Raw genomic sequence first — 24660 nt, 5'->3', positions numbered from 1 at the left:
TGCTTTCTCATCTCCAGTGAATTCCTTAACCCCCTGAAATTTGCCTTCCACCCACCACTCTATTGAAATAATTATGGCAAAGGTTAACCGGAGACTTGATCGCCAAATTCAGTAGACACTCTCATTCCTGGTACAGTATTCCATTCTCTTTTTGAAGCGGACAGCCCTTTCTCTCGGGTTCTCTTCCATCTTTCTCATGATTCTTCCTCCATCTGCTTCAGGAGTTTGTCCACCTCCACTTTCCTCTGAACCTTGGTTTCCTTCTCTACTCACTCTCCTTTCTCCCTGGCAGATCATATCTCCCTGAACTCCCAGAGCCCAGCTACCACCTGAAACATTGTGATTCCCAAATCAATGCTTCTAGCTCAAGCCTTTTAACTGAAACGATGTACTCTACAGTCTACTGTAACTACCTTCTTTTCTTACTTAAGGTCCTAAACAGTTTTTTTTTTTTAAACTAAATTACTCCAGTCAGGAGGCCTCTTAACTGATCTGACTACCTCTAGTCTGGTCATCCTCAAATTCATCCTCCCCACTGTTGTCAAAATGGCCCTTCTAAAATATGTACATATATTTTGCCTATTCCCTTAAAATTATTCAGTGGCTCCTTATATCTTAAGAAAGTTCAAATCATTTGCAGTTGTGTTTAGTTTCACCATCTGATCTCTGAATACTTCTCCAGCTGCATCTGTTGTCACTATCTGCTTGCTTCAGCCATTCGAAGTGATTTACACTATTCACAAAGATTTTTCATGCCTTTAACGTTTGCACGTGTGATTGTTTGTTTAGACGGTCTCCTTTCCCCTCCTGTCTTCCCCTGCCATCTCCCCTCATTTTTTAAGATCCAGTTCAACATCATTTTTCCTGCAGGGCCTCTGTGAACCCTTTCCTGGCCTCCATTCTCTCTCCTTCTCAGGGCTTTAATTGTCACCCTATGTTTACTTCTATCATAGCATTTATGATCCTGCATTGCAATTTGTAATTTGTTTAGGTCAATGCCTTCTCTTGCTGATGATAAACGCCTTCTAAAAAAGAGCTATCTTTTATCTTCCTATCCCTGACACCTATCATAATGGCTAACTCTATAGAAGAGGCATTCTATAAATAAAATAAAGTTAACCTGATGCTAAAGAAATCTGTACTTGGTTTTAAAAGAGTATTTTAGTCATTCCTTTTTAAATAATAAAATTTGGGCAGTTTTACTTTCAAGTATCTCTCCTTTTCTTTATTCCTCAATTTCATGTTCCTGATTCTGGGGCCTTATTATGTCTACCTTCAACTTCTTTTACTTTAAAATGAATTAAAATCTTTTGCAGGGCAAAATTATCTTAATTAAAGTTGAATATACCAGGACTTTATTACTTGACCCCTTTTGAACATGAGCCATAGATAAGGTGACCATATAATTTATACAGGACATTTTTGAGATTGATTGGGGGAGCTGTCAGTACTTTTACTGGAATAATATGAGTAAACCAAGACTGCCCCAGACAATCTGAAATGTACAGTTACTCTCACTGTAATTGTGAATATATATCTATGTTTATATCTAGATATAGATATAAAACTAAAACCAGTATTTTCACTTAGAGTTCCTCATGTTGAATGTCTCATGTGGAAAATATTTAACTTTTTTTTCCTTCAGCCACGTAAATAAACATCAGTGAAAAACATGGGGTTTACGTGTGTCCACATAACAAAGCACAGAGCTAACCTGGGGGGCGCACTTCGTGGATGTTTTTTCACTATTGTCTCAGGGGTGCTCTCTGGGGGACAAGACAGGGACATAAGAGTTTCATGAGCTGCTTGGCTTCACTCCAGGGACAGCTCAACTCTGGAATTTTTCTGGTGGGCATCAGCTTTCAGCTGCTTTTCTCTACCTCCTCTTCTCCACAGCTTCATTGCAGGGGCCTGAGCTTCTTTGCAGGAAGCACTGAGAGGAACATCTTGTTTTTTTAACCAGAGTTTAGCAACTGTGCCATTTATTGGCCTCTTGGGAAGCCACATTCTTGGATCACCATCATACCAATTAACTGATTTTTTTTTCTCCCCCTGCTTAGAAAAAAGAAAAAAGGTTTGCAGGGAAATAAAAAAGATAGGCTAGTTGGCTATTAGAAATACAGGGAAAGATTTTTCATTGGCAAGTGCTGTTAGAAGAAATGCTGAGTTTTGTGGTATGTTAAGTAAGTAAATATCTGGCCCTGAATACACACAACTAAGCAAGTGAATCCGAATCCCTTACCATGGCTTTCAGGGCCCTGCATGATCTTGCTCCTTTTCATCTCTAAACTCCTCCCAGTCTCCTTCCCCAGTGTCCATTCCAGCCCCACTGTTTTCCTTACTTCAACAGGTCAAGGAGGCGTGATGGCAGGGCCTTTGCAGTTCCCATTCTCTGTGTTGGAAATGCTCTGCCTCGAGATATCTGCAAGGGTCACATCCTGGCTTCTTTTGGGTCTTTGCTCAAATGCCACATAATCAGAGTCTTCCTCTGACTTTTCTGCTTACAACTGTGCATGTCTCCCTTTGAACACACACACACCTACAGACACCGCTTTCATCTACTTAATGAAACTTTGTTTTTCTTTGACTTATACTATGCATGTCTTTTGTTTTTGTTGGTGTTGGACATTATAGGGACCTGGTGAATGCAGTCGCCATGAGATTAGAGACTTGGTTTGTTAAACTTGTCACTCTACTCACAACCTCTATATAGCCAGGTTTTCAATAGTGATTATTGAGTGAATAATTGAAAGAATACATGAATCATGTCTCATTGACTTGGCAGGTGGTGATGAGTTTGGCTGAAGTAGCCACTTGAGTACCTTCCACGAATGTTTGTAGCATGAAGGAGACTAGTGGCCAAGCATCATGCTCAAGTAGGACTTTCTTTTAGGTCTGGATGGATCTGCTCTGGTTTTCACTCTGCATGCAAAGACTTGCATTTCATCTCTTCTAATGGCTGGGTGTCCAGTCAAACCCTCTGTGCTGGGCTTTGTATGTAGTGGAAGCCTCGTGTAATGGGCCATGGTACTCAGTTTCCAATCAGGCCATTATTATTATTTTTTTTTAATTGAAGTATAGTCAGTTTACAATGTTGTGTCAGTTTCTTGTGTACAGCATAGTAGTTCAGTCATACATGTACATACGTATATTCATTTTCATATTCTTTTTCATTTTAGGTTACTACTAAGACCTTACTTAGATCTTCCTAGACTTCCTGTATGCCACTCCTAAAATACAGAATTGTCAATAAACAATTTTCCCATTTACTCTTGTGCAATTTATTTACCTCTTTATACTAGAATTGTTTCTCATCTTTGATCACTTTTGTAAATGTGAATACTTCTGTTTTTCCTCTTTTTCCGTAACAACTGTGTTCTGTCCAAGTAAGTGTTTCCTCATCTCCTGAATAAATCCAACATTATGCTAAACACAAAAATCACTAGGGATTTTGGGGGCAGATTTTAATTCCCATAAATGGAATAAAATTATTGTACACTTTTGTAAGCAGTGAAATCATTATTGCTACTCAGTTTGTAGTGAGTAGCCAACATTGGATGGTTTATAACATTTTGATCAAAACAGAGCCCACCTCTTTAGATCAGCCAAACCAATCAACTCAAGTCATGTGCATAAAAGAAATTTTGTTCTGGTTTTAGTTTATTTTTTCAGTGATGTTTGATGTGAAACTATGAACAGATGGTTACCTAATAACCTGAGTCTTTGCTGGAGGCTATGAACTAGTTATTCTTGAAGGTATAGAAAGCTTGTCTGGTCTTGTGCCCGTTCCAAGAGAAACCAAACAGCACGGCTCTCATGATCTGACTAATCAATGGTTAATACATTTTGTAAGAGTTTAATTTTTGTTTTATTGGATAGAAATGCCTCTCAAGTGATTTTTTTTTCCTCTAGGGAAAAATGTGGTCCAAGCTTAAAATTAAATTTTTATAATGAAGTCCCATCAAAATAATTCAACACGACCCTAAATAATACTAAAGACATTGGATTTTATTAAAACATGTTTTTGTATTTTAAAAAGTTATGGTGCTACTATCTCTCAGAACATGTATATTTGAAGTTTTCTCTTAAAATTATATATTTAAAATTTTGACTCCTAAAGTCATATATATTGTATTATTTCTCCATTGACTCTTCTTTGTTATTTAAGAATATTCAACATAATTATAATGTAAGCTATGTAGAAGTAATTTACCATTTAATAGATGCTCAGCTTTGTCTGGAAGCTTCACTGTCATTATTTAGACATCAGATTCTCTGAGGCCTTCTCTGAGCAGATTTAGCCATTTCTTGCTTTTTGTAAAATATTTCTCTCATGTGACAATTTATCTGTAAAGTCAGTGTGCCACTCAAGACTGTGAGGTTTTTATTATCAGTTGCTTTGACATCAACTGAGCGTAGAGCTGGCCTATAGCAGGTGCCCAGTGAATGTTTGTTAAATGACTGATGTGAGGTAAATTGAGAAATATAAAATTATATCCAACAGCAAAGCTTTATTCCTTAATCCTGTATAAATCAATTTGCAGATTACATAAATAATTAATAGAGGAATACAAATCTAATGATGGTGTTTTCTGGGTCAATATTACTTTGGCATACGTGATTACATTTTTGATGACTTTGGCAAGTTAAACACGTTCTTACAATGGTAGGCTTTTACTTCAATATCCAGAGCAAAAGAAATTGGAAATTACAGTGTCTTATGTGGTTGAGGAAACTGATTGCATCTTAAGAGGGAGACATGGAAGAGAGGAGAGGGATTGAAGTGAGCAGTCAGTCAGGTATCTTTAAAGCTAAGTAGAGGGTCCTGCAAACTGAGCAGAGATTCTGCTGAGTGAGCGAATGAAACGAGTGGCAGAAAGCCTACTCAGAAATCATTTTGAATGTCAGTAGGACTTTTTTTTTTTTTCACTTTCTTCTTATACGTATTAGGAAGAATTGGGACTGGAGTGTTAGTTACATTTGGGAGCCAGCAATTAAAACCAGCGTTTTGCTTTTTACACTCCCACAACTGTTTTTAACACTCTTAACAAGCCTTTCAGCATCAGGATGGTTAGAAGCCATCCTGGATTCATCACTGCCTTCCAGCAATACTGAGGCCTTTGACTGCTTACTGCCTCCTTCAGTGTTTCTCCTCCTTTGCCTCCATGAGGGCAGTTCTAGTATGTTCTCTCCTTTGCGTTCCACTTGGAGTTTAGGCTCATTTACTTCCAGTTGTCTCAGTTGTAGATAAAAAATATGGCTCTGGCGGGTTCCTTTCCTGGTGAAATTGAGCCTCTGGGTTGTAAACTTGGAAAGATCAAGAGACACACACGAGAAATTAATCCTCCAGCCAAGGACAGCAGATTGGAGGATTCTTAGATGTTTCTACTTTATGGGATGCCCTTGTCATTCTGGCCTTTCCTTGACTTAATGGTGGCCGCCTACTAGCCTGGGGTCCTTCAGCTATCACGTATTTAGTTCCCGAATAAATATTTATATTGCTGCCCTTTGGTATTTTAGAAGTAATCTGCTGTAATCCATTTTCTAAATGTTGTTAAAGGCGTTCCCATCCCACTCAGCAGACCACTATTGCTCGTGCAGTCACTTCTCTGCGGCGGGGTGGCTGTCGTCACAAGCAAGGATGCACCGACAGCTTGGGGTGCTCTCGCAGTGCAGTGGAGGAACTCTCACTCCGATGGCCTAGCGCGAGCCAGTGGTTAGTGCCCGATGTACACTTAGTCAGGAAGAAGGACAGGTGTTCATCAGCTATCCCTTGCATGCCTGGAGACTTTTTATAGACCTCATGGAAAATATAGTATTGTCAGAGTATGAAAGGGCTGCTGAGATGATAGGACCTTCCCTGGAGAATGTTTCCAAAACTCAGAATGGAAGCTCCATTTGTATCTTGAAGTTACTCCTGAGAGAAACCCCCAAATGAGCACACGTCTCAGGATTGAGCTAGGAGTCCCAGTTACAGGGTGATGGTTTGGTGACCTCATGAAGAGACAACTGGGCTGTGAATTTCGAGGTGACCAAGGCAGCCAGGTTTCTGTGCTCTATATCCTTATAAGAGCACTGTGTCCATTGTAGACAAACTTGGAAAAAGTAGAGATGTACATACAAAAAAATTAAAATTATGCAGAAGCCCATTATTCAAAGAGATCATTGCTGTTAACATTGTGTAGTATTTATGTAGATCTTCTTTTGTGCACAGACAGTAGGCTTGGAGCATTAGAGGATTTAACATGTGTGATCTGTGATCATGATGGTCCCATGATGTAATGCAGTTTGTTGTCTTACTAAGACCCTGATGTGCGTTGTGCGTGCTGTGAAGTCGCTGTGCACAGTGACCCTGTGACCACTGAGCAGTCACATCTCAGGGAGGCCTAGCTTACAAGTTAGGGGAAATATGTGCTACGATATGACTCAAGAGTTCTTGAATTTGTTAAGGTCTTAGGCTGTATCCTTGAAAGGTATCGAGGGTATATGGTGGCCTGTGACTGTGTGTGTGTGTGTGTGTGTGTGTGTGTGTATGCGCGCGTGCGTGCTTGTGTGTAATCATGTTATACATTTAGTTGCCTGATTCTCTTCACCTAGTGTAATATTATGAACACTTTACCATGTTATTAGATATTATTTATAAATTATATAGTATTAAAAATTAAATATTAGATATTATTTGAAATCACTTATTACATTCTATTAGGGGACCTACCTTAATTCACTTAACTTCATTGGATACTTAGGTGTTTGTAGAATTGTTTGTCTTGTTGCTATTCCAAGTAATGTTGTGATGAATTTCCTTTATTTTAGTTCAGAATCCTGTGAATTAATTGATGTGTGCGTTTAAGATTTTTTATCCATATTCAAACTGCTTAAGAGAAAGATTATTCTCATCGACATCCCTTCAGCAAGTTTAAACTGTGCTAGTCTCAATATACCTTCACCTGCATTGTCTTACAAAAATAATGATAGGAATTTGATGACGTAATAATTATTATCTTTCTTTGCATTACTTTGCTTTTTTTGTGCAGTTGAGTATTTTTTCTGCCTATTGACCATTACATTTCTTTTAAAATTAAATCATGTTCTTTGCCTGTTTTTATATGAGACTTTAGTGTTAACCTTATTAATTTGCAAGTACTTTTTATAATAAATGGTATGAATCTTTTGCTGGTCTTAAGCCATGAATTTGCTTACTTTTCTCCATTTCTCTTGCTGCCGTCCCAGTCCAGGTCCCATTATTTCCCATGTGAATTGTTTCAGTAGCCAGAATTCCTAACAGGTCTGCAGGGATCTGCCTGAGCCAGCCTCTGTTTGACTTTCCAGCTTTGCCTCAAGACCATCCTCCTCACTCTTTGCTCTGACCTTCCTTTACTTCTTTCCCCACTCATTGTCCTTAGTCCCTTCACACACGTGCCTGTACTTGGCAACTCCATCTTCCCCACAGTTGCCCCACACAACTTTACTGGACTAAGTCCTCTTTCTAGCTTAGGTTTCCTGAAACATCCTTGTAGCATCCTTTTCTTTTTCTTCCTTACATTGAAAACAACTATAGTTAATTCATTCACTCTTGCAAACTAAACTTTGGACAACTGCCTTCATAATCTAGGTGTGATAAGTGATTGACACACATTATTTCTACAGATTTTGCCAAAAGTATATACACACAAACACATCTGTTAGGGGAGAATTAAAAAAAAATTTCTGTGGTTCATGGAATGAATGATCCTCAAAGAGTAATGACAAGACCATGAACTCTGGAATCTGAGGGCTTGGGTTGGAATCTTGGACCCACCGATACTGAGCTGTTTAAGCTTGGACAAGTTACTTAACCTCTCTGTGCTTTGCTTTCCACCTTTATAAAATGGGGTTAATAATTGGATGTATCTTTTATGGTTGTTATGAACTTTGAGGTCATTTATGTGGTGCTCAGTACACAACCTGGAACATGGTAAGTGCTCTATAAATGTTAGTCATTATCCTCCTTTTCATCCTCATTTCTGTCTTCTTCATCTTTGAACTTTATTAGGTGCTAACTCTGTACAGCATCGTGCTAGTTGGTATCTGGGTTTCTGTTTTCTTTGTCAGGACTTTCTCTGCTGGTTTTGAAGTGTTTCCTCTTAAATAGCGAAGTTACTTCTGATGGTGGTTTGTGGAGTCTCTTCTGTCACCCTGCCTTTCTTCTTTTGGACACTTCACTTCTGCTTCCAGAAGTACATCCCATGTTTTCTGAAATATAACATAACTTATCTCTGCTTGTTTTTTGATGGTGTAACTATTTGAGTATTAACACTCAGATCTGTTTTTCCTGACAGCTGGCCAACTTCCCCAGACTCTGCGAGGAAACGGAAAGGATCGTTGCTAACCACATTCGTGAGCGAGAGGGGAAGACAAAGGACCAGGTGAGGAGAGGCCTTCCCTTGTGGGCAGGGTCCTTGTGGGGAGTAGAAGTTCTCCCCAAGGTAGCCTGGTGGTCTCCAGCAGTCTGCGTGTCCCTCAATGGAAACAAAGAGCAGAGAATACCACCACATCTGTTAATTTTTACTTCTTTATGAATTTTATACATGTGTCGCTATACTAACATCTTGTGTATGTTAAACATATCAACACATGTAAAGACTTTAGAAGGATGACATTTAAAAAGCAGTGATAGGAATTCCATTATTTTTTCCCTCAACGCCCTGCGGATCAGCGTGGGCACCCCTAGCATGTACACACCCCACTTTGAAAACAAACCGCTGATCCCGAAACATACCACAATCCTTCTGGAAGACAGAGCTTCTTAACTTTTAATGGGCTCACAGATGGGCACCAGGATTTTCATAAATTCCTAACATGTTTTGCAAAATATTTAGTGTTTTTATTATTTTTTTTCTGAGGAGGATGGATAAAGCTATTCGTCAGCTTATCTGTGGAACCTGTGACTAAAAAAGTAACGTTTAGGAACAGCTCTTTCAAACATTATTATTTTGTAAATGTATACAATTTCCAAGAAGTGGCCCTAAAATTGTCTTTGAACCCTGGCTAGCTCAGTGAGTTCGAAAGATTTTTTTTTTTCCCAAGTGGAGATAATTCATTAAAAAAAGTTAAGGACTACATGAAAATGATGAAAGCTTCTTAAATGGAGGTGAGTTTTCCTTAGTTATTTATAAAACATTATAATGGGAGGTTTTCAGATGCTCCTCAATTCCAGGAGCCAGCTGCGAATGTGACAGCATGGAGAGGACATTGGACACAGGCCACACGTCGTCCACAAGATAACAACGTGTTCTTCAGCAGATCGTTTCTCGGGACTGTTGTTTTCTCCTTTATAGCATGGAGATGTTGGTCTATATGATCTGTGGAGTCCTCTATAAGTTAGGCTGCCAAGACTTTGTGGTTCTCGAATGAGTTAGAAAGGAAAAGAGAAAGAACTGGGCAAAAGGAGGAAGACAAAGTAGAAGAGAGAGAGAAACCACAGGAAGAGACACATGCGACATACAGGGTAGGGTAGGCCTGGAAGGAGAAATTGAGAGGGCAGAAGGATGGCGGCCCAGCGGGTTGGGACCCCTGTGCGGACTGTGGTAGCGACCTTCTGCTCTCTGCTTCAGCTGTGGGATTCATTGCTGCTACTTTTTATCATTGTGTTTTGGAAGTTAAGTAACCATTATGCATAGTTTGCACTTGTTTTCCAACTTTCACACTCTCGGATAGCCAAAATAGCCAAAAGTGGAGAAAATAGGCTTTGTGACTCAGTGGAGATAAACAACTCAATGTTAACTCACGAGCCAGTGGAATGAAGCCTGGGTCCAGGTATATAGCCCTGGATGAGGAGATTCCTGCATGTCTAATGTCACAGCTGCTGCTGGACCAAGAAAACTTAAGTTCTGGTGTCAGCTGTGCTCCTGACCTTAAGTAAATGAGATGACTGTTTTAATGTGTGTCTTTATTCCATAAAATTCAAATCACAATATATCCTCTTGGGGAATCCTATGTAAAAACAATATTGAGGAAAAAGTAGTACAATTATTAAATCTTAATTATCTTTGTGTTCCTATCTAAGTCAATTGTTAACTTCCTCATGTTTCATGTTTCATATTTCAGTTTTTATTTTACTAAAACGACACACTCAGACTTAGCACTGTCATTAAGATTGTGGGCTCTGGATTCAGACTGCCTTAGTTCAAATCCAAGATCTACTGTTTACTTCCTATGTGAATGAGCAAGTTATTCAACACCTTTACACTTCAGTTTCCTTGCCTTAAAGTGGAATAATCATGGTAATTAACGTATAGGCATTTTGTGAGGGTGAAACAAAGTAATCCAAATATAGTTCTTCTTTAATTGTAATTGTTTTTGTAATTCCTAAAGAGTTACGACACATAGCAGACATGAGAGAGAACTGCGTTGTCTGATTTCAAGGGAGATTGTCTTCCATTTGTAATTCTGGTGTAGTGATTAATTCGTGCCCCGGGGGTTGGGGGTGAAGAATGGAGTGTCTCCCTCCTCAGTGACCCTCGCCGGTGGCGCAGTCTGACGGTTAATCAACCACCCAAAGAAGCTAATGCTTGCCGCCTCTAACACAGACCTGTGGGGTGTGGTACATACAAACATGCATGTTACTGGCCATGTGAACATGTCTTATTTCACAGATCTCACGTTTGACTTCTGAACTCCGTGCTGCTTTAGGCCAGGTCATACTTCCATCGTAGCTGGTCAGAGAGTGACCCATTCATTTCCTTAGGCCTCCGGACCAGGACTGCTTTGAGGTGTTCTTCCAGTTTCAAAAAATGAAATTATTACCAGCCTCTGCTCTGCAAGCCTTTGGGGGGGCGGGGTAAATTCTTCCAAATTAAAAATATGGAACTCCGTGAATCGGTCTGTGAGCTTTTTTTCTAAAACAAAGCTCTTTTGAACATGGATGTGTGCCTGCTGTTTCTCCAGGTGCTTCCATGTGTGTGATTGCCTGTTGAAGTGGGCGACTTTGTGGGTGATCAGTGCTTCCACGGATAGCTTTACTTTTCTTCAACTAAATATTCAATAACTGTGGATGAGAAAGGCAGTGAGAAACTCTGAGAAAGTGAAAAAATGAGCAAAAAAATGTACTGTTTTCCTTTTCATCCCCCACATGCGACCTGGCTCTTTTCCTAGGATGAACACAGACTCCCAGTTTCCAGGAATATGAATGAGAACAGCCATAGTTTTTATTTTTCTTCCACGTTTTTTCCTATACTGCAGTCCAAGTGAATGTGTGTGAACGTCCAAGATATTCATGACAATCCTTGGCAGTGTTGAGAATTATGTAGATTGTTCTTTATGGTGGCAACAATGTATTTGTGCTTAAGTATTATGGTTTATTGATATAAACTCCTGGCCAAAGGGATTTGGGGTCTAACATTTAGTGGAATCTGGCTGTGTTGTAGGGAGAACAGAGACAATGCCACAGATAATCGAATAATAATCACTCCTCCTAATGCTTCAGTTTTCTTCATTAAGAGAAAAAGCAAGACTGAATTTGATAATATAAAACTTTTTCATACACTTATGATACTGTTGACCCAGGAGTGGCTGTGCCTGTGCTATGTGTCATAGCTTTTTAGGAATTACAAAAACAATTACAATTAATGAAGAACTAAGAACTATATTTGGATTACTTCGTTTCACCCTCACAAAATGCCTATACGTTAATTGCCACGGAGATGGGTTCTGTGATCCATTTACTCTTTTTTTGGTGGTTCTCCTTGGAATTTAGAGCAGATTTGGTCAGATGACCAACTGAGATTAGCCACAAAAGCAAAGTCCAAGTGCCCATAGCATTGGGTAGTGAGTGAGAAACAATAATACTTGGCCATGTACTAATTATATGGGGGTAAATTTCTCCCTTTAAAGCAAACTATTCTTCAAGGCTGGTAGATGGTTCTAAAATTTACAGCCACAGATGTTTATCAGACACCTGCTGTGTGAATAATGCTAGGTTCTGGGGATAAACTGGTGAACAAGACAGATAAAATCTCTCTTTCCATGGGGCTTATAGTCTTCCAAGGAAGCAAAACATCAAATAAAATATAAACTGATAATTAATTGCATTTGTAGTAAACACCACAAAAAATTAGAGTATAATATGTAAAAAATACAATTATGATATATAGACTATAAAAGTAATCGCATAATCCACACTCGTCTTGGGTGAGGGTGTGGGGTGAGGATTGGCAGGGTGCTTTCCTGAGGAAGCATCTTTTGGGGAACATTATATAGACAACGCAAATGAACTGTTCCTACCAATGCTGTGATGCGCTTACATGTCACCTTCAGGGAAGCCTGTTGGTCTCCAGGAGGATTTCTACTTCTTTGTATACTGTCTTTTTGAACTGGTTGATGAGATGCTTCTCCTGCTTGCTTAGAGGGAGCTTAAAGAGATAAAGAGGAGAGGAAATATAAGAGATGATATTGATATTTTGTGGCTAATAAACAGTGTCTGCGGGAGCAGGAACCTCTGAGCAGCCCCTGACGGCCTTCCTGCCACCTGTCTTTATACACAGATGTCCTTCTGAATGGTACCCTACATTTTAGAGGACAGAATAATTCTAGGTTCCATGTTAAGTTGGCAAAGAGTACATGCCTATAAACTATATGTATATATATATGTGTGTGTTTTATATATATATATATATATCTCGTCTTCATGGGGGACTCAGACTTTCAACATAGAGTTTTAGTATCTGAATTTAGAGTAAAAATTACGAGTCTAATGAAAAAAAATTTAATGCAACTTTTCTAACTGAAACATTTTTTAGAAAATTAAATAAAGATAAATAATTTGTAGGCAATTACTGGGTTTGGTGATTGAGAATAGTTAAGACGGGCTTTCACGGAAGTGATTCTCTTTGACTTTCAGGTACTGCTGTTGATTGACATCCAAGTCTCCTACATCAACACCAACCACGAAGATTTCATTGGCTTCGCAAAGTACGTGAAACCCTTGGTTGTCACATGCTCTCTTCCTGCTGGTTTGTCTCGAATATACGTTAAGAATTTCTACTACAACCTCACCATCTTTTTTTTTCCCCCTTTTTCTCTTGGAGGGGATGGGGCAACCTCACCATTTTTTAAGAGTGCATTCTGTGTCAGGATTAACTCCATGTCAGAGTACTGAGGTCTGAGTCTCATGGCCATGGGGCCATGTTCCCTGGATGAAGGAGTTGGCTCCTTTTTTGTGCAGCCTGTGAAATCACATGTAGCTCAGATACTCGCTGTTTTTGGATGATGGTCTACGGTTTGTACATGAGCTCCCACAGATAAGCAGTAACAGATGCACATTGAAAATATGTTTGGGAACAATTTCTCACATAAGTTTGAACTACTGTGTGCAGTTTACAGAATACAAACTATTTGGGCATCTCTAAATCAGAATATAGAAGCCTACTTTTTTTAAACTGTCCTTTGTGAGCTTAGATGTAATCTTTTGAATGAACATTCTCTTTTCTATTAAGTGTATGTACTTTATATAAGCTTGTCTATATATTATTCTATTATACATTATTCTGTTATATTCTAAGATTATATATTCACAGATACTGTCAGGTAAACATTATGCTTAATTATTCAGAGTTAATTATTTATTGACTGACATCTTCAAGACCCTGAATTTACCATTTTTTCCTGCCCTTTAGTGGGATCAGTTTTCTATTTTATTTGATTCTAACTCTAAAATATATTTGTGGCATGTAAGTGATTCCAACTTCAAGTATACAAAATATAGTTTACTTTATATAAAATATATAAACTAGACTGACTTTTAGTTTGACATTTGACTTAGAGGAAATAGGTATTTCAATCATGTGATCTGAACTAGCCAGTGGCCTAAGGAATTTATAGGCGTGTTTTAGGAAAGAAAGGCCCAATTATCCAACAGAAAATGATCTCATTCTAAACTTGCTTGTGGTTGTGATGGCCTCACCAACAGTGTACCTAAATTTTGCATCCAGTGGTTGTTACCGTTGCGTGGTACGTTAGTTCTTCTCAACTGTTTGCTATCTGGGACTTACATGTAAAGATGTTAGAACATAGTGATGAATAGGTTTCTTCGGCCAGTTGTCTTTTTAGCCGCATTGCCTACTCCAGCGTCCAGCCAGGTCTTTACTCCACAGGCATTTCACGCAGACCTGCTCCCCTCTCTTCTAGGCCCCAAGGCTCTCAACATCTGCACTGCTCATTTCCTTTTGCAAAATGACCAGTGGGGAGAAACCTAGACTCTGATGTGCCTTCTTGTCCCCCAGTCTGGAAGAGGGGACCTGAGAATTTCTACCTAGTTTTCAACATAGTCAGTGTACTCCACGTAGCCTTTGCCAAGTTCTACTCTAGTTATGGGGGAAAAAATAAGGAAAAAGAAAAAAAAATTTGTCTTTTAGGAGCTTGCCTAATAATGGAAAAGTATAGAGAAACACATGTAAAAATTTAAACTGACACATTCTCCATTTGCTTCACTTGCTTCTTTGAGGAATTTAAAAGAAAAAAAAAACCCTTGAGTCATTTGAAATAACAGAAATGTTGCCTTTCATGTTAACTTTTATTGGTTACAAATCCAGTTAGATTATTATAAAAATGTAGCAGATGTAGATATAAACTTGACATCATATCTTAAAAGTGAAAAGGATGTTGCAGTGCTGTCCTGTTGTGGTATCCTGGTCCAAGGAGGAGACGCAGGAAAAAATTAATCATCAGTTTGGAAAGATTCAAGTTTTGAACATGTTTGTAACCAGCAATTTAAATTTCACCCCAAATTCTCCTTGAAACATTTTCCCCCTAGATTACACTTTTACTTATTTTTTAAAGATAAATGGTCCAGAGTTTATTTTCTGCAGTACATTTTAGTATTTTCTACCTCAGAAGCTGTTGGACTAAGATATTATGTTGACTAGATTTTCAAAGACACATAATTTTGCAAATGGAAATACTTCAAGCACAGCCTTTTGTTACAGTCTCTCTGTAATCCAGGTGACTGCCCCACTTCTTCAGCTGTGAGCTAGATTATGAACTTTTATTATATTGGGGGACTAAAAAGAAGCATTGTTCAGACTGCTTTAGAAACCCACCAACTTTGCACATTTCTCATCTAATTTAAGTTGCACACCTAAACTTCCTTTTACAAGATTGGTCTGGGAGTCAGCAGTCTGAATTATTTTACTGGGGGTTTGTCCGGAAACTGATGAGATTTGGGTTTTGGCAAGTCACTTAGCCTCTCTGTATCCTCAGTTTATTGCTCTATCGAATGGAATAATAAAAAAAAAATCCCTGTCTTGTATACCTTTCAGGATTGTCAGAAGATCAAATTAGTGAAGTTATGTGAAAGTGGTTTTGAAACCTGTGGTGTAGTCTGTAAAAGGGAGAGTGCCACCCACACACACTCGCATGCACACACACACACACACGCATGCACACACACATGCAGGGATTTGATTCTACAAGATGCACCATTTCACCTCATTCTGAAACTTTGAATGACTGGGGTGTAACTGCCACTGAAAGATTATTTTAGTTGCTCATGTTACCTCCAAATGTAATGTCTTGCATTGAGACTCAGAGGTAAAAGTTCTTTCCATCTGTATGCTGAGTTGGAGTACGTTTCATTGTGACATAGGATAATTATGATGAAGAAGAAATGTTCATTTCAAAATCACTTCCAAGGGTTGTGGTGGTTTTTGGTGCTTTTAAAAATTAAAAAAATATGGTTATAGCTATAAATTTTAAAGTTGGCAGAAATGCGGTTTCCATCAAGGAAGAAAAGTCAAGCCATATTTGAAGACAATTATGTAAGTATTTTTAAGTTCTGAAGACAGAAAATTGAAGTCTGGAATTGAGGAAAAATAAGCATTTGTTTCATGAGATTTTTTAGAGTTTTGCCAAAAGAGGAGCACCACCCCTCAGATTTATAGGACGGTGATGTACAGAGTATTTTATACATGTATTTTTTTCAACCAGCATGACCTTTTGTTCTAAAAATCACCCAAAAAAAGAAAACAAATTGCTAAAATTAGATTAATGAAATGTTAAGTCTCAGAGTAGTGTTCAAAACATCTCAAAATTCTTATTTCTGCTATAGAATTTATTCAGCCATGTTGACTATGTGGAACATTTTAAATTTTTCCATCTCCCAGCTATTTGCTAAACATGGACCGTAAAATATGTACCATGTGTAACGTGTCCAAGTAGGCTCTGCTGTAGGCTTGCTTTGGAATTTCCTGATTTCTGAAAGCTTGATCTTTCAATGGTAATACAGTTTCTGAACCTAAAAGTTTGGTATTCTAGAAGGAAATGTCAACTTTCCTTTGACTTAAGTACTTTAATTTGTCATTCTTCCCTGCTGGGGAAAAAAAAAACAGCCCTACATTCTGTTTTTCTTAGCACAACTTAACTAGTTTTTGTTATTTAAGAAAATGAGCTAGTACAGTCATTCCTTCATTCACTTCCCCTCTTTCTCAGTAATCCTGCTGTTTGAATAGAAAGGCAAGTTTGTAAGCTGAATGCCTTGGGAACTTAACATTCAGATTCTTGTGCTCCTCTCCACTTGTTCTCTGGGCACAATTTGCCTTCCGAGTTACTAAGATTTATGCAGTCCAGTGGTTTAAGAGAAAAATGGGTTCCAGATACAGACCATTGGAGTAATATCTCTATGCCACAAGCATCAGAGCAAGGTCTATTTTTCAGTCTGCTGAGTGGGTCTCCAACACCTGTTTTCTCACAGCTGAAGTGATACAGTGTGCAGATTTCAGTTCTTGTTATCTGAGCACCATGAAAATTCCATGGGTCGTAACCTTTATTATATCTCTTTCCTGATTCTCTGGAATGCCTCTATTACCGTGTTACTGAAGGCAGTGTATATGAACCTTAGTACCAAATTCCAGAACAGTCTTGGTTTTTCCCTCTACGTTCTTCTTTATGTGTCCCTAATACATAATCATATTCCATTATAATAGTGTTTCTAGCTCTTACATGAGAGTGTTCTCTCTCTTGTGGAATTAAAACTTAGGTATTAGCTTATAACAAAATTCTCCTTTTAACTCATTTGCAGATTTCGGAGTTAAATGCTTGATTGCTTCCTGGGACTGTTAACAGGTAGAAATATAGGACTGAGCAACTTGCAAGGACATCCTTAGTATCACCTTTTAAATCACATATATTATAATGTTTCAATCAACCATTTTAAAAATAAGTAGATTTCCACTTTTCTCTTTCATTCTCAAATCTGTTATTTTGAACTTTATTCTTAAAATGAATCTTGAGAGATGAGTCATCTTTCTTTAATAGCTCCCAAGTTTTGGAGGGTTTCCTTGCATAACACTTAGCCTGAGATCTCACTAGAGATCCTGCAAGGGGATGCGACATCATGTAGTTTTCTTCTCCCTTTGGCTTCAGTCTGATTGGATGGAGCCAAGCCTACATGTGATAAGTTGCGCTCTTGGGACTCTCAGCAAGTGTTTATAATCTTCCTGGGGTAACAGAACATTCTAAAAGCGTTTCTTTACTCCAGAGCAGTGCTGCCTAATAGAACTTTCTGAGATGATGGAAATATTTTATACCCTGTGCTGTCCAATACAGTAGCCACCAGCTACATGTGACTATTGAGTAACCAAAATGTGGCTAGTAAATCAGAAGAAATGAAAATTAAATTAAATTTTAATTAATTAAAAAATTAGTTTAAATGGTCACATCTGGCTACCAGCTACTGTACTGGACAGCACAGTTCTGGAATATGGTGAATCCAGCTGATTGCTCTGGGTGCTTCATTACTGGGCCATACTTTACTGACAGCTTGGTGTTGACCTACAGTGGTGGCCACGAGAAGAGAAAAAGGAAGAAACTCTTAGCTGCTGCTAAACAAACCTCAGAGCTCAGGAGTATACACTCCACTTGTTAAATGCTCTGTCCCAGAAGTACGAAGGATGGACTTGTCCCTCCCACTGCCTTAGTCTGTATGTTGCCATTTTGCTAGTGATTTCTCCATTATGGTTACAACTGACGTTTCTTTTAATTCCAAATGTCCTCTACAAACTAAGCCTAACGGCAAAGGGAGAGAGAGGTACACCCTGACACTGGCCGTGGACTCTGTATCTCTGAGGGACTCCGTTTCCTTGATTCTTTGAGCTGCCTTTGGGTTGACTTCAACTTGGTACTCCTCTTTCTTCTTTCTCACTTTTCGGCCCACTGCTGCTTTGTTTCCACCACACTACTTTATTAGGAGACTGCTTTTGGCCAGGACCGAACAGTTAATCCCGTGGACAATTCTGAGTCCTTCATTTGACACCATTAACCACTCCCTGTTGAAGAGATGTATCCCTTTTCTTCAGTGACTCTCCACTGTCTCCAGGCTTTTCTCTTTCTGTTCTAGCCACTCCTTCTCAGTCGTATTTTGGAGCTCTTTATCCTCTCATCATGGCATAAAAACTGGTTTTTATCAGTATTCCTCCATCGACCCTCTTTTTTTTTTTTTCCTCTCTCATTCCCTGCATTGTCACCCACTGCAATGGTTTCAGTTATCAGCTTTGTCTGACGACTCTAGATCTCCATTTCAGAACTTTCCCCTGGACTGTGTACCATGTTCAGCGACACACTGGGCATCTCTACTTGTATATCCTAGGGCAGCCTCACCCAGTATTCCCAGGTTCAACTCCTCATCTCATTTTACCATTTATGCCTCCTCCATTGTTCCCACTCCCTGTCCACTCTCTGTGCTCAAACCAGAAACCTGAGTGTCATTCTTTACTCCTTGTTCCCTCATTTTTGTTTCCCTCCATCTTTACCAGGTCCATCTGATTCGACCTTTATAATATACCTTGAATTTGTCTCTTTCCATTGTCATTGTTATTACTGAAGTTAGTCCCCCCTTGGTTGGGAAGAGAGCAGTCTCCTTGCCTTCTGTCATGTTCTTCTCATTCCTTCTGGGTTTCCTGTTACTTTCAGAATAAAGTCTAAACTCATTCACATGGTTTCCAAGGCCCTGTAGAATCGGTCTTTTGCTTACCTCTTTAGTCTGTTTGCTTGTTACTGTTCCTTTCCATCCCACCCCCTAACTCTGCTGCATCTAGACTGGCCACTTTGTTTGTTTGTTTTTAGAGGTTCCTGAATACTTCATAGTCTGTGAGCAAAGAGGCCTATGTATAAAGCAAACTGATTCTTCTGAAACCACTCAGTAAAAAAAAAATTCTGCCCCAAAGTACAGATAGCTGTGGAGCTTACCCACAAACTACAGAATGTTAAAGGGTAGAGAGAATAATTTAAATACTGATTCTTCCTCTAACTTTAAAAACACTGTATTTCTGAACTACTCCCAACATCTGATGAAGGACCAAAAAGTAGAGATCTAGTTCACCACTCAGCACAGGTAGGGTCTTCCCGTCATTAAAACTCTGGCATCGGCTCAGAAATCCCTGACCCTGGAAGGTGCAAAAATGCTGGCCCCCTCCACACTATGTTTAAGGTACATTTCTACAGAAACAAACCCGATTTCAATCTCTAACTCCACCACCTTCTTTGGGAACAGGAAACCTCTGTTTTCTCATCCATAAATGAAGATATTAGCACTTCCCTTGTCAGGCCAGACTGGCCACTTTTGGATTCCCAAATGTACCATACTCCTGCCCCAGCACATGTCTGTGGCACACTTCTTCAAATGATATAAATTTCCTATTGCAGATAAACATTAAGAACCTGGTTACAAATTACCCTGGCATCAAAATACAGTTTCATAAATGTTTCTTAAGAAACCACCATAAACACTGCTAGGTATTGTCAGTGCTGAAAGAGGTAGAGATACCAAGATTAATGCAATACACCATCTGCCATCAAGGAGCGGACATCGCGGGAGGGGAGTTAGAGACCTGCCTGTAACACAAGCCTGCTCACAGAATACAGGCACAGACCAAGAGCTTTGGGAGTTCAGGGGAAGGAGAGATAACAGGAGGTTTCTAAGAAGGCATAATCCAGAATCGTACTTGCTTTGACTTTGAAGGCTGGGCAGGGCTCCAGCAGTCAGAGGGAGGGCGTCTAGGCTGGCTGCTTCCTGTCTTCCCTGCTTCAGAGTCAATACTTACCGCCTGTTTCAGGGAGGTAATTTTTAATAAAGGACTGCTTTGATCAGGCCATTTTCTGGCTCAGAAACTTTGAATACTTTCTCCTGTCTTCAGTGTAATGACCAAATTCTCCATAATTGGCTCTAACATAGAGTTATTGTACTAGGTGGCTTTTAAGGTCTCTTATAAACCTGAGTCTATGATCGTATAATCTTTGCCATAACAGTTTTCTTTTCCACAACTTCCCTACACACCCCATCTCTCTACCTCCTGGCTTTGCTAATACTACTCCGTTCTCTTGGAATGCAGTTGATTTTCTTCCTCTATTAAAATTTTACTTCCAAGTTTTCTATGAAAATCTCAGATCTAATCAAACAAAAATGATCTTTCTCATCTCTGAACATTCAGAGCAATTACTTTGCATAGGATTTATCTGATAAATGTCACATAGCATCCCTTGGCACATCCTCTGTTATTAGAATCTTTTATTGCAGGTGCATGAATAAGGATAGAAACGAATGTCCAAAAAATTTTTCGAGCCAAGAGGTACCATGGACTCTTTTTCTGTGAATGTCTTCAGTGTGCTCCTGTTTTCGTAAAAACCTCTTATTCTATACATTTAAAATAGCTATGTCTCAGAGCATTAAACTAATTAACCTAATTTGGTTTTATGTGTTTTAATGTTCTGGCAAAGCCTTCCACAGTGACTTGTGTGTAGTGGGAATTTATATGGTTAATAACAAACATACACACATAATAAGATACGGGATAATTATATCCCACATTTGAAACAGACGCACTTTTTTGAGCTTTCTGTTATATCCTGGCATATTTATTCTCATAGAGCTTCACCTTCGTTACTTGTGTTTTGTGTTTGTCCCTCCCTGCCCAAACTAACTACACTGTAGACTCTGATTAGCAGCTCCATACCATATTCATGTTTGATCTTCCACAAAATGACTTGTAAATAGTTGGTGCTCTAAAAATGTCGACTTATGTCAGATTAGAACACTGTATACAGGTGTGTTTTACAATATTACAGAGATAACCAGTTAAAGACCTATCATTGAGACTGTGTCCAACGGCTGAAATTAACTTGCAAGTCCTTTCAGGGTTTTCTGTGAACACATTTTAAAATAAGTATTTTGAAATGCTTTCAGTTTAGTTATTTCTGCTTTCCTAAGAATTATGATAAAGGGTGTTTTCTAACTAGGCAGCTTATTTTTTTTTATTATGTTAACTATGCAGTAACTTCAGGTACTTAATTGCATCATTAGCAGCAATATCTTTGGATTTATGGGGCCAGACTGCCCCAGTTTTTACTTTTCACCTTAAAAATAAAAAGATTAATTTAAGGTGAAAAGTAAAGGTAATTTAATATTTGTTCTAACACTAATATTTGAGATTGGCTTATAAAAAAATCTATTTTCCCCTGCATATTCTTATAAGTGGTGAATCATAAATATGCATTATTTAATAGATGAAAACTCTATATCAGTGGAAAGTCTCCTCACCTAGTGGATTTTATAAGCTTCTGAGTTACTTTGCATCCTGAGGAATCTTGGATCTAAAAGGAACCTAAGAAATAGCTAGTACAGTCTCCCACTTTGTCTCTGTTCCTCTATCTCTTAAAACACACACACACACACACACACACACACACACACACACACACACACACACACTTTACAGCCAAGAAAGCCAAGAGACTGAGGTCTGTTTAGGTTGTATTCTTTGCCTACGGTGGTACAAGCAGACATCACTAATCTCTGTGATTTTTGCTTTATATATATGATTTTAAGGGGACCTATACATAATTCGAGGTTCCCCAATAATTCACATACTCCAAAGTAAACACCTGTAGGTCTGCACAATTTGAAGTTAGCACTACAAGTCAGTGATTTATCTTACCATAGTTCCTCTTAAAATCTCCAAAACGCAAGTATGATGCTTGGGAGAGATGACTCTACCCATGAAGAAGGCATAATCACGTTATAATAGTAGTTTTCCCATTTCTTCCTAGAAGAGTGGAAAGCCTGGAAGGCTCTGGGAGGGAAAGCATGGGAAGATCTGCAGCTGCAGGAAGAGTAGTACTTGGGACACGTTCTGTGCATTGGGGCCTGGTGGGCAGCCAGAGGGCAGTGTGGGCGCATCGGACCCCTGGCCGCAGACAGACACAAACTTCACCTCATTCACAACCTCACCACAAAAGCCTGAATAATGTAGATTTGAACTATGTAGAGAAATGTTGGAGAGAGATGAATTTCATGGTGATTAAGGGAATTAAGTATTTAACTGAAAACTAGAAGAATAACAAGAAGAAATGAGGAAAGGAGAAGGAAGCTAAACTCTGAAACTAGCAAACTGAAAAAGAAAGATACACACAGAATATCTTTAGTAATCAAATACAGTGTGACCTTTCAGGGACCACCCCTTTCCCACCATCAGTTGAGTGTAGTATATGGCTTTTTACGAGTTTTGAGTAAAGGGAAGCAGCTAAAATACATCACAAAAGATTATGCAAGCTTGCTGTTTTGAACAACTGTTCTAAGTGTGGTGCTGATTTCTGATGTGTTACTGAATACTCTTAATATCCCACCACTTTAAGCAGTTGATTGATGACTTTAATCTCTTTTCTTCTGTTATAGACTATTCCATTGATCTCCAAAACAGCTTCTATAAACTATTAAATGACCAGTTAGAGGGTTTTGGTATTGCTGGTCTTCTCAGAACAACCAAAATGAGTTGTGTTTTCTTACAGTGATATGTTTATTCAGGGACTCGGCAAAAGAAAGCCTTTGTTCTTTTGAGAGCCTGAGTAACATAGTGCCTAATTGTGAGAGCTCTGGGGCTGAATTGTTGGGATCACTGCTGGCTCTTATTCCCTCTATGCTCATGTTTTAATGGTATCAGCCTCGTTGGATTTCTCATTCAACAGATGCTTGTTGAAGCCAACTACACGCCAGATAGTTTCTAGGCATTGGGGATATAGCAGTGAATGAAAGAGGCAGAAACCCCTGCTCACAAGGAGCTTTCATTCTAATGGAGGGAGACAGACAGTAAACACAAAAAACTCAGTCAGCAGTACAGTATGTTTGAAGGTGGGAGATGAGAGAGGAAAATAGAACAGTATAAGGGGGACGAGAAGCCTGGAGGGAGGGAGGGAGAGATTCAGTTTTGAATAGGTTGGTGATGGACTCACTGAGAAAGTAAATTTGAATGCAGACTTGAAGGAGGTGATGTCAGGAGCTGTGCAGGTGTATGGGAGAAGTGTATTTCAGACTGATGGAGCAGCTAGTGTAAAGACTCTGAGATGGGAGTGTGCCTCGTGGGCTCCAAACAAAAAGAGAGAGATTGGTATGGCTGGACCCCTCTAATGAGTGCGGTGGAGAGGAGGAGGAGATGAGTCAAAGAGGAAGAGAGAGGGGATCAAGGGCCTTGTGGACCATTGTAAGAATTTTGACCTTTACCCTGAGTTTAATTGTGTTGCATAGCAGTAGAGGGTTTTGAGCAGAAGAGTGACAGGATTCCCCTTTTAAAGGGATCACTCTGACTCCTGTGTGGAGGAAAGATGGTAAGAAGACAAGTGTGTAAGCGGAGACCAAAGAGTGAGTGATGGCAACCCTGCAAGTGAGAGATAACGGTGGCTTGGACCAAGGTGGTAGCAATGGAAGTGGTAAAAAGATTAAATTTTAAATACATTTTGAGAAATAGAGTCAATAGCATTTGCTGATGATTGGATGTGGAGGAGGTGAGAGAAAGAGGTACCAAGGATTTTGGCTTCAGCACTTAGAAATATGGAATTGTCACTAATTAAGGAGGAGAGAATGTGGGTGGAACAGGATTTGGGGAGGACAACCTGAATTCAGTTTTGGCAGATGAAGTTTGAGATGACCATTAGACATCTAAGTGGAAATACGGAGTTGTTGAAAACATATGAATCCAGAGTTGGAGAGATAGGTCCAAGCTAGAGATGCACCATGGGAGTTGTCAGGATATAGTGAAATTCAAAGCAGTGAGATGAGGTGATATCACAAAGAGTTTGGAATCTGGAGTTGGACTGCTTGGTCCCAGCACTTGTTAGCTCAATAACTTTGGGAAGGCACTTAGCTTCCATCTGTAAAATGAAAAGACTAAAAGTAACTACTTCACAGGGTTAAAGTTTAAATAAAACTGCTAATATCAGTAAAGCACTTAGAACATGGCATATACTCAAAAAGCGTTAACTCTCCATTTTTAGCAGAACCATTCTCTGAACCCATGGAGACATCACAAATACTTGCATTGATTCATTTTTTTCCATTGTGTTTTATTTTTGGTTTGTGATTATTCATTGGTTCTAGAAGTTCCAATGAGTTGGTTTTGCTTTCAGAGTTAAACTGACCTGGATTTTTGATATTAGCTCTACCTCAGTTGTTGGTATATTTCTAATGCCTGTATTTATTTTAGTATCTGTTAACTTGCTCAGAAAAAAAATCTTACGAGTTTCTTCAGTGCTGCTCTCCTTTGCTTTTCTCAGCGCTCAGCAGAGGAGCAGTCAGGTTCACAAGAAAAACACAATTGGAAATCAGGTAGGAATTGTTTAAGAGAATCAGTGCATGCATGCCCCAAA

At 39.0% G+C, this 24660-nt stretch overlaps 1 protein-coding gene across 6 annotated transcripts in view; it reads left to right on the top strand.

The window, feature by feature from the left end:
* DNM3 (dynamin 3) overlaps positions 1-24660 on the top strand; it is a 458318-nt gene that overhangs the window by 150237 nt on the left and 283421 nt on the right. For all 6 annotated transcript variants that reach the window (XM_006211125.3, XM_015245096.3, XM_006211127.4 and 3 more), the window contains exons 11-13: positions 8319-8405; positions 12878-12948; positions 24568-24619. In XM_006211125.3, the coding sequence (XP_006211187.1) occupies positions 8319-8405; positions 12878-12948; positions 24568-24619 (210 nt within the window). The remainder of the gene's footprint in view (positions 1-8318; positions 8406-12877; positions 12949-24567; positions 24620-24660) is intronic.

This window comes from Vicugna pacos, chromosome 21, assembly GCF_048564905.1.
Source record: "Vicugna pacos chromosome 21, VicPac4, whole genome shotgun sequence".
NCBI lineage: Eukaryota > Metazoa > Chordata > Mammalia > Artiodactyla > Camelidae > Vicugna > Vicugna pacos.
The sequence above is the reverse complement of the archived record's forward strand: the minus strand, read 5'-3'. Positions and strand labels throughout refer to the sequence as shown.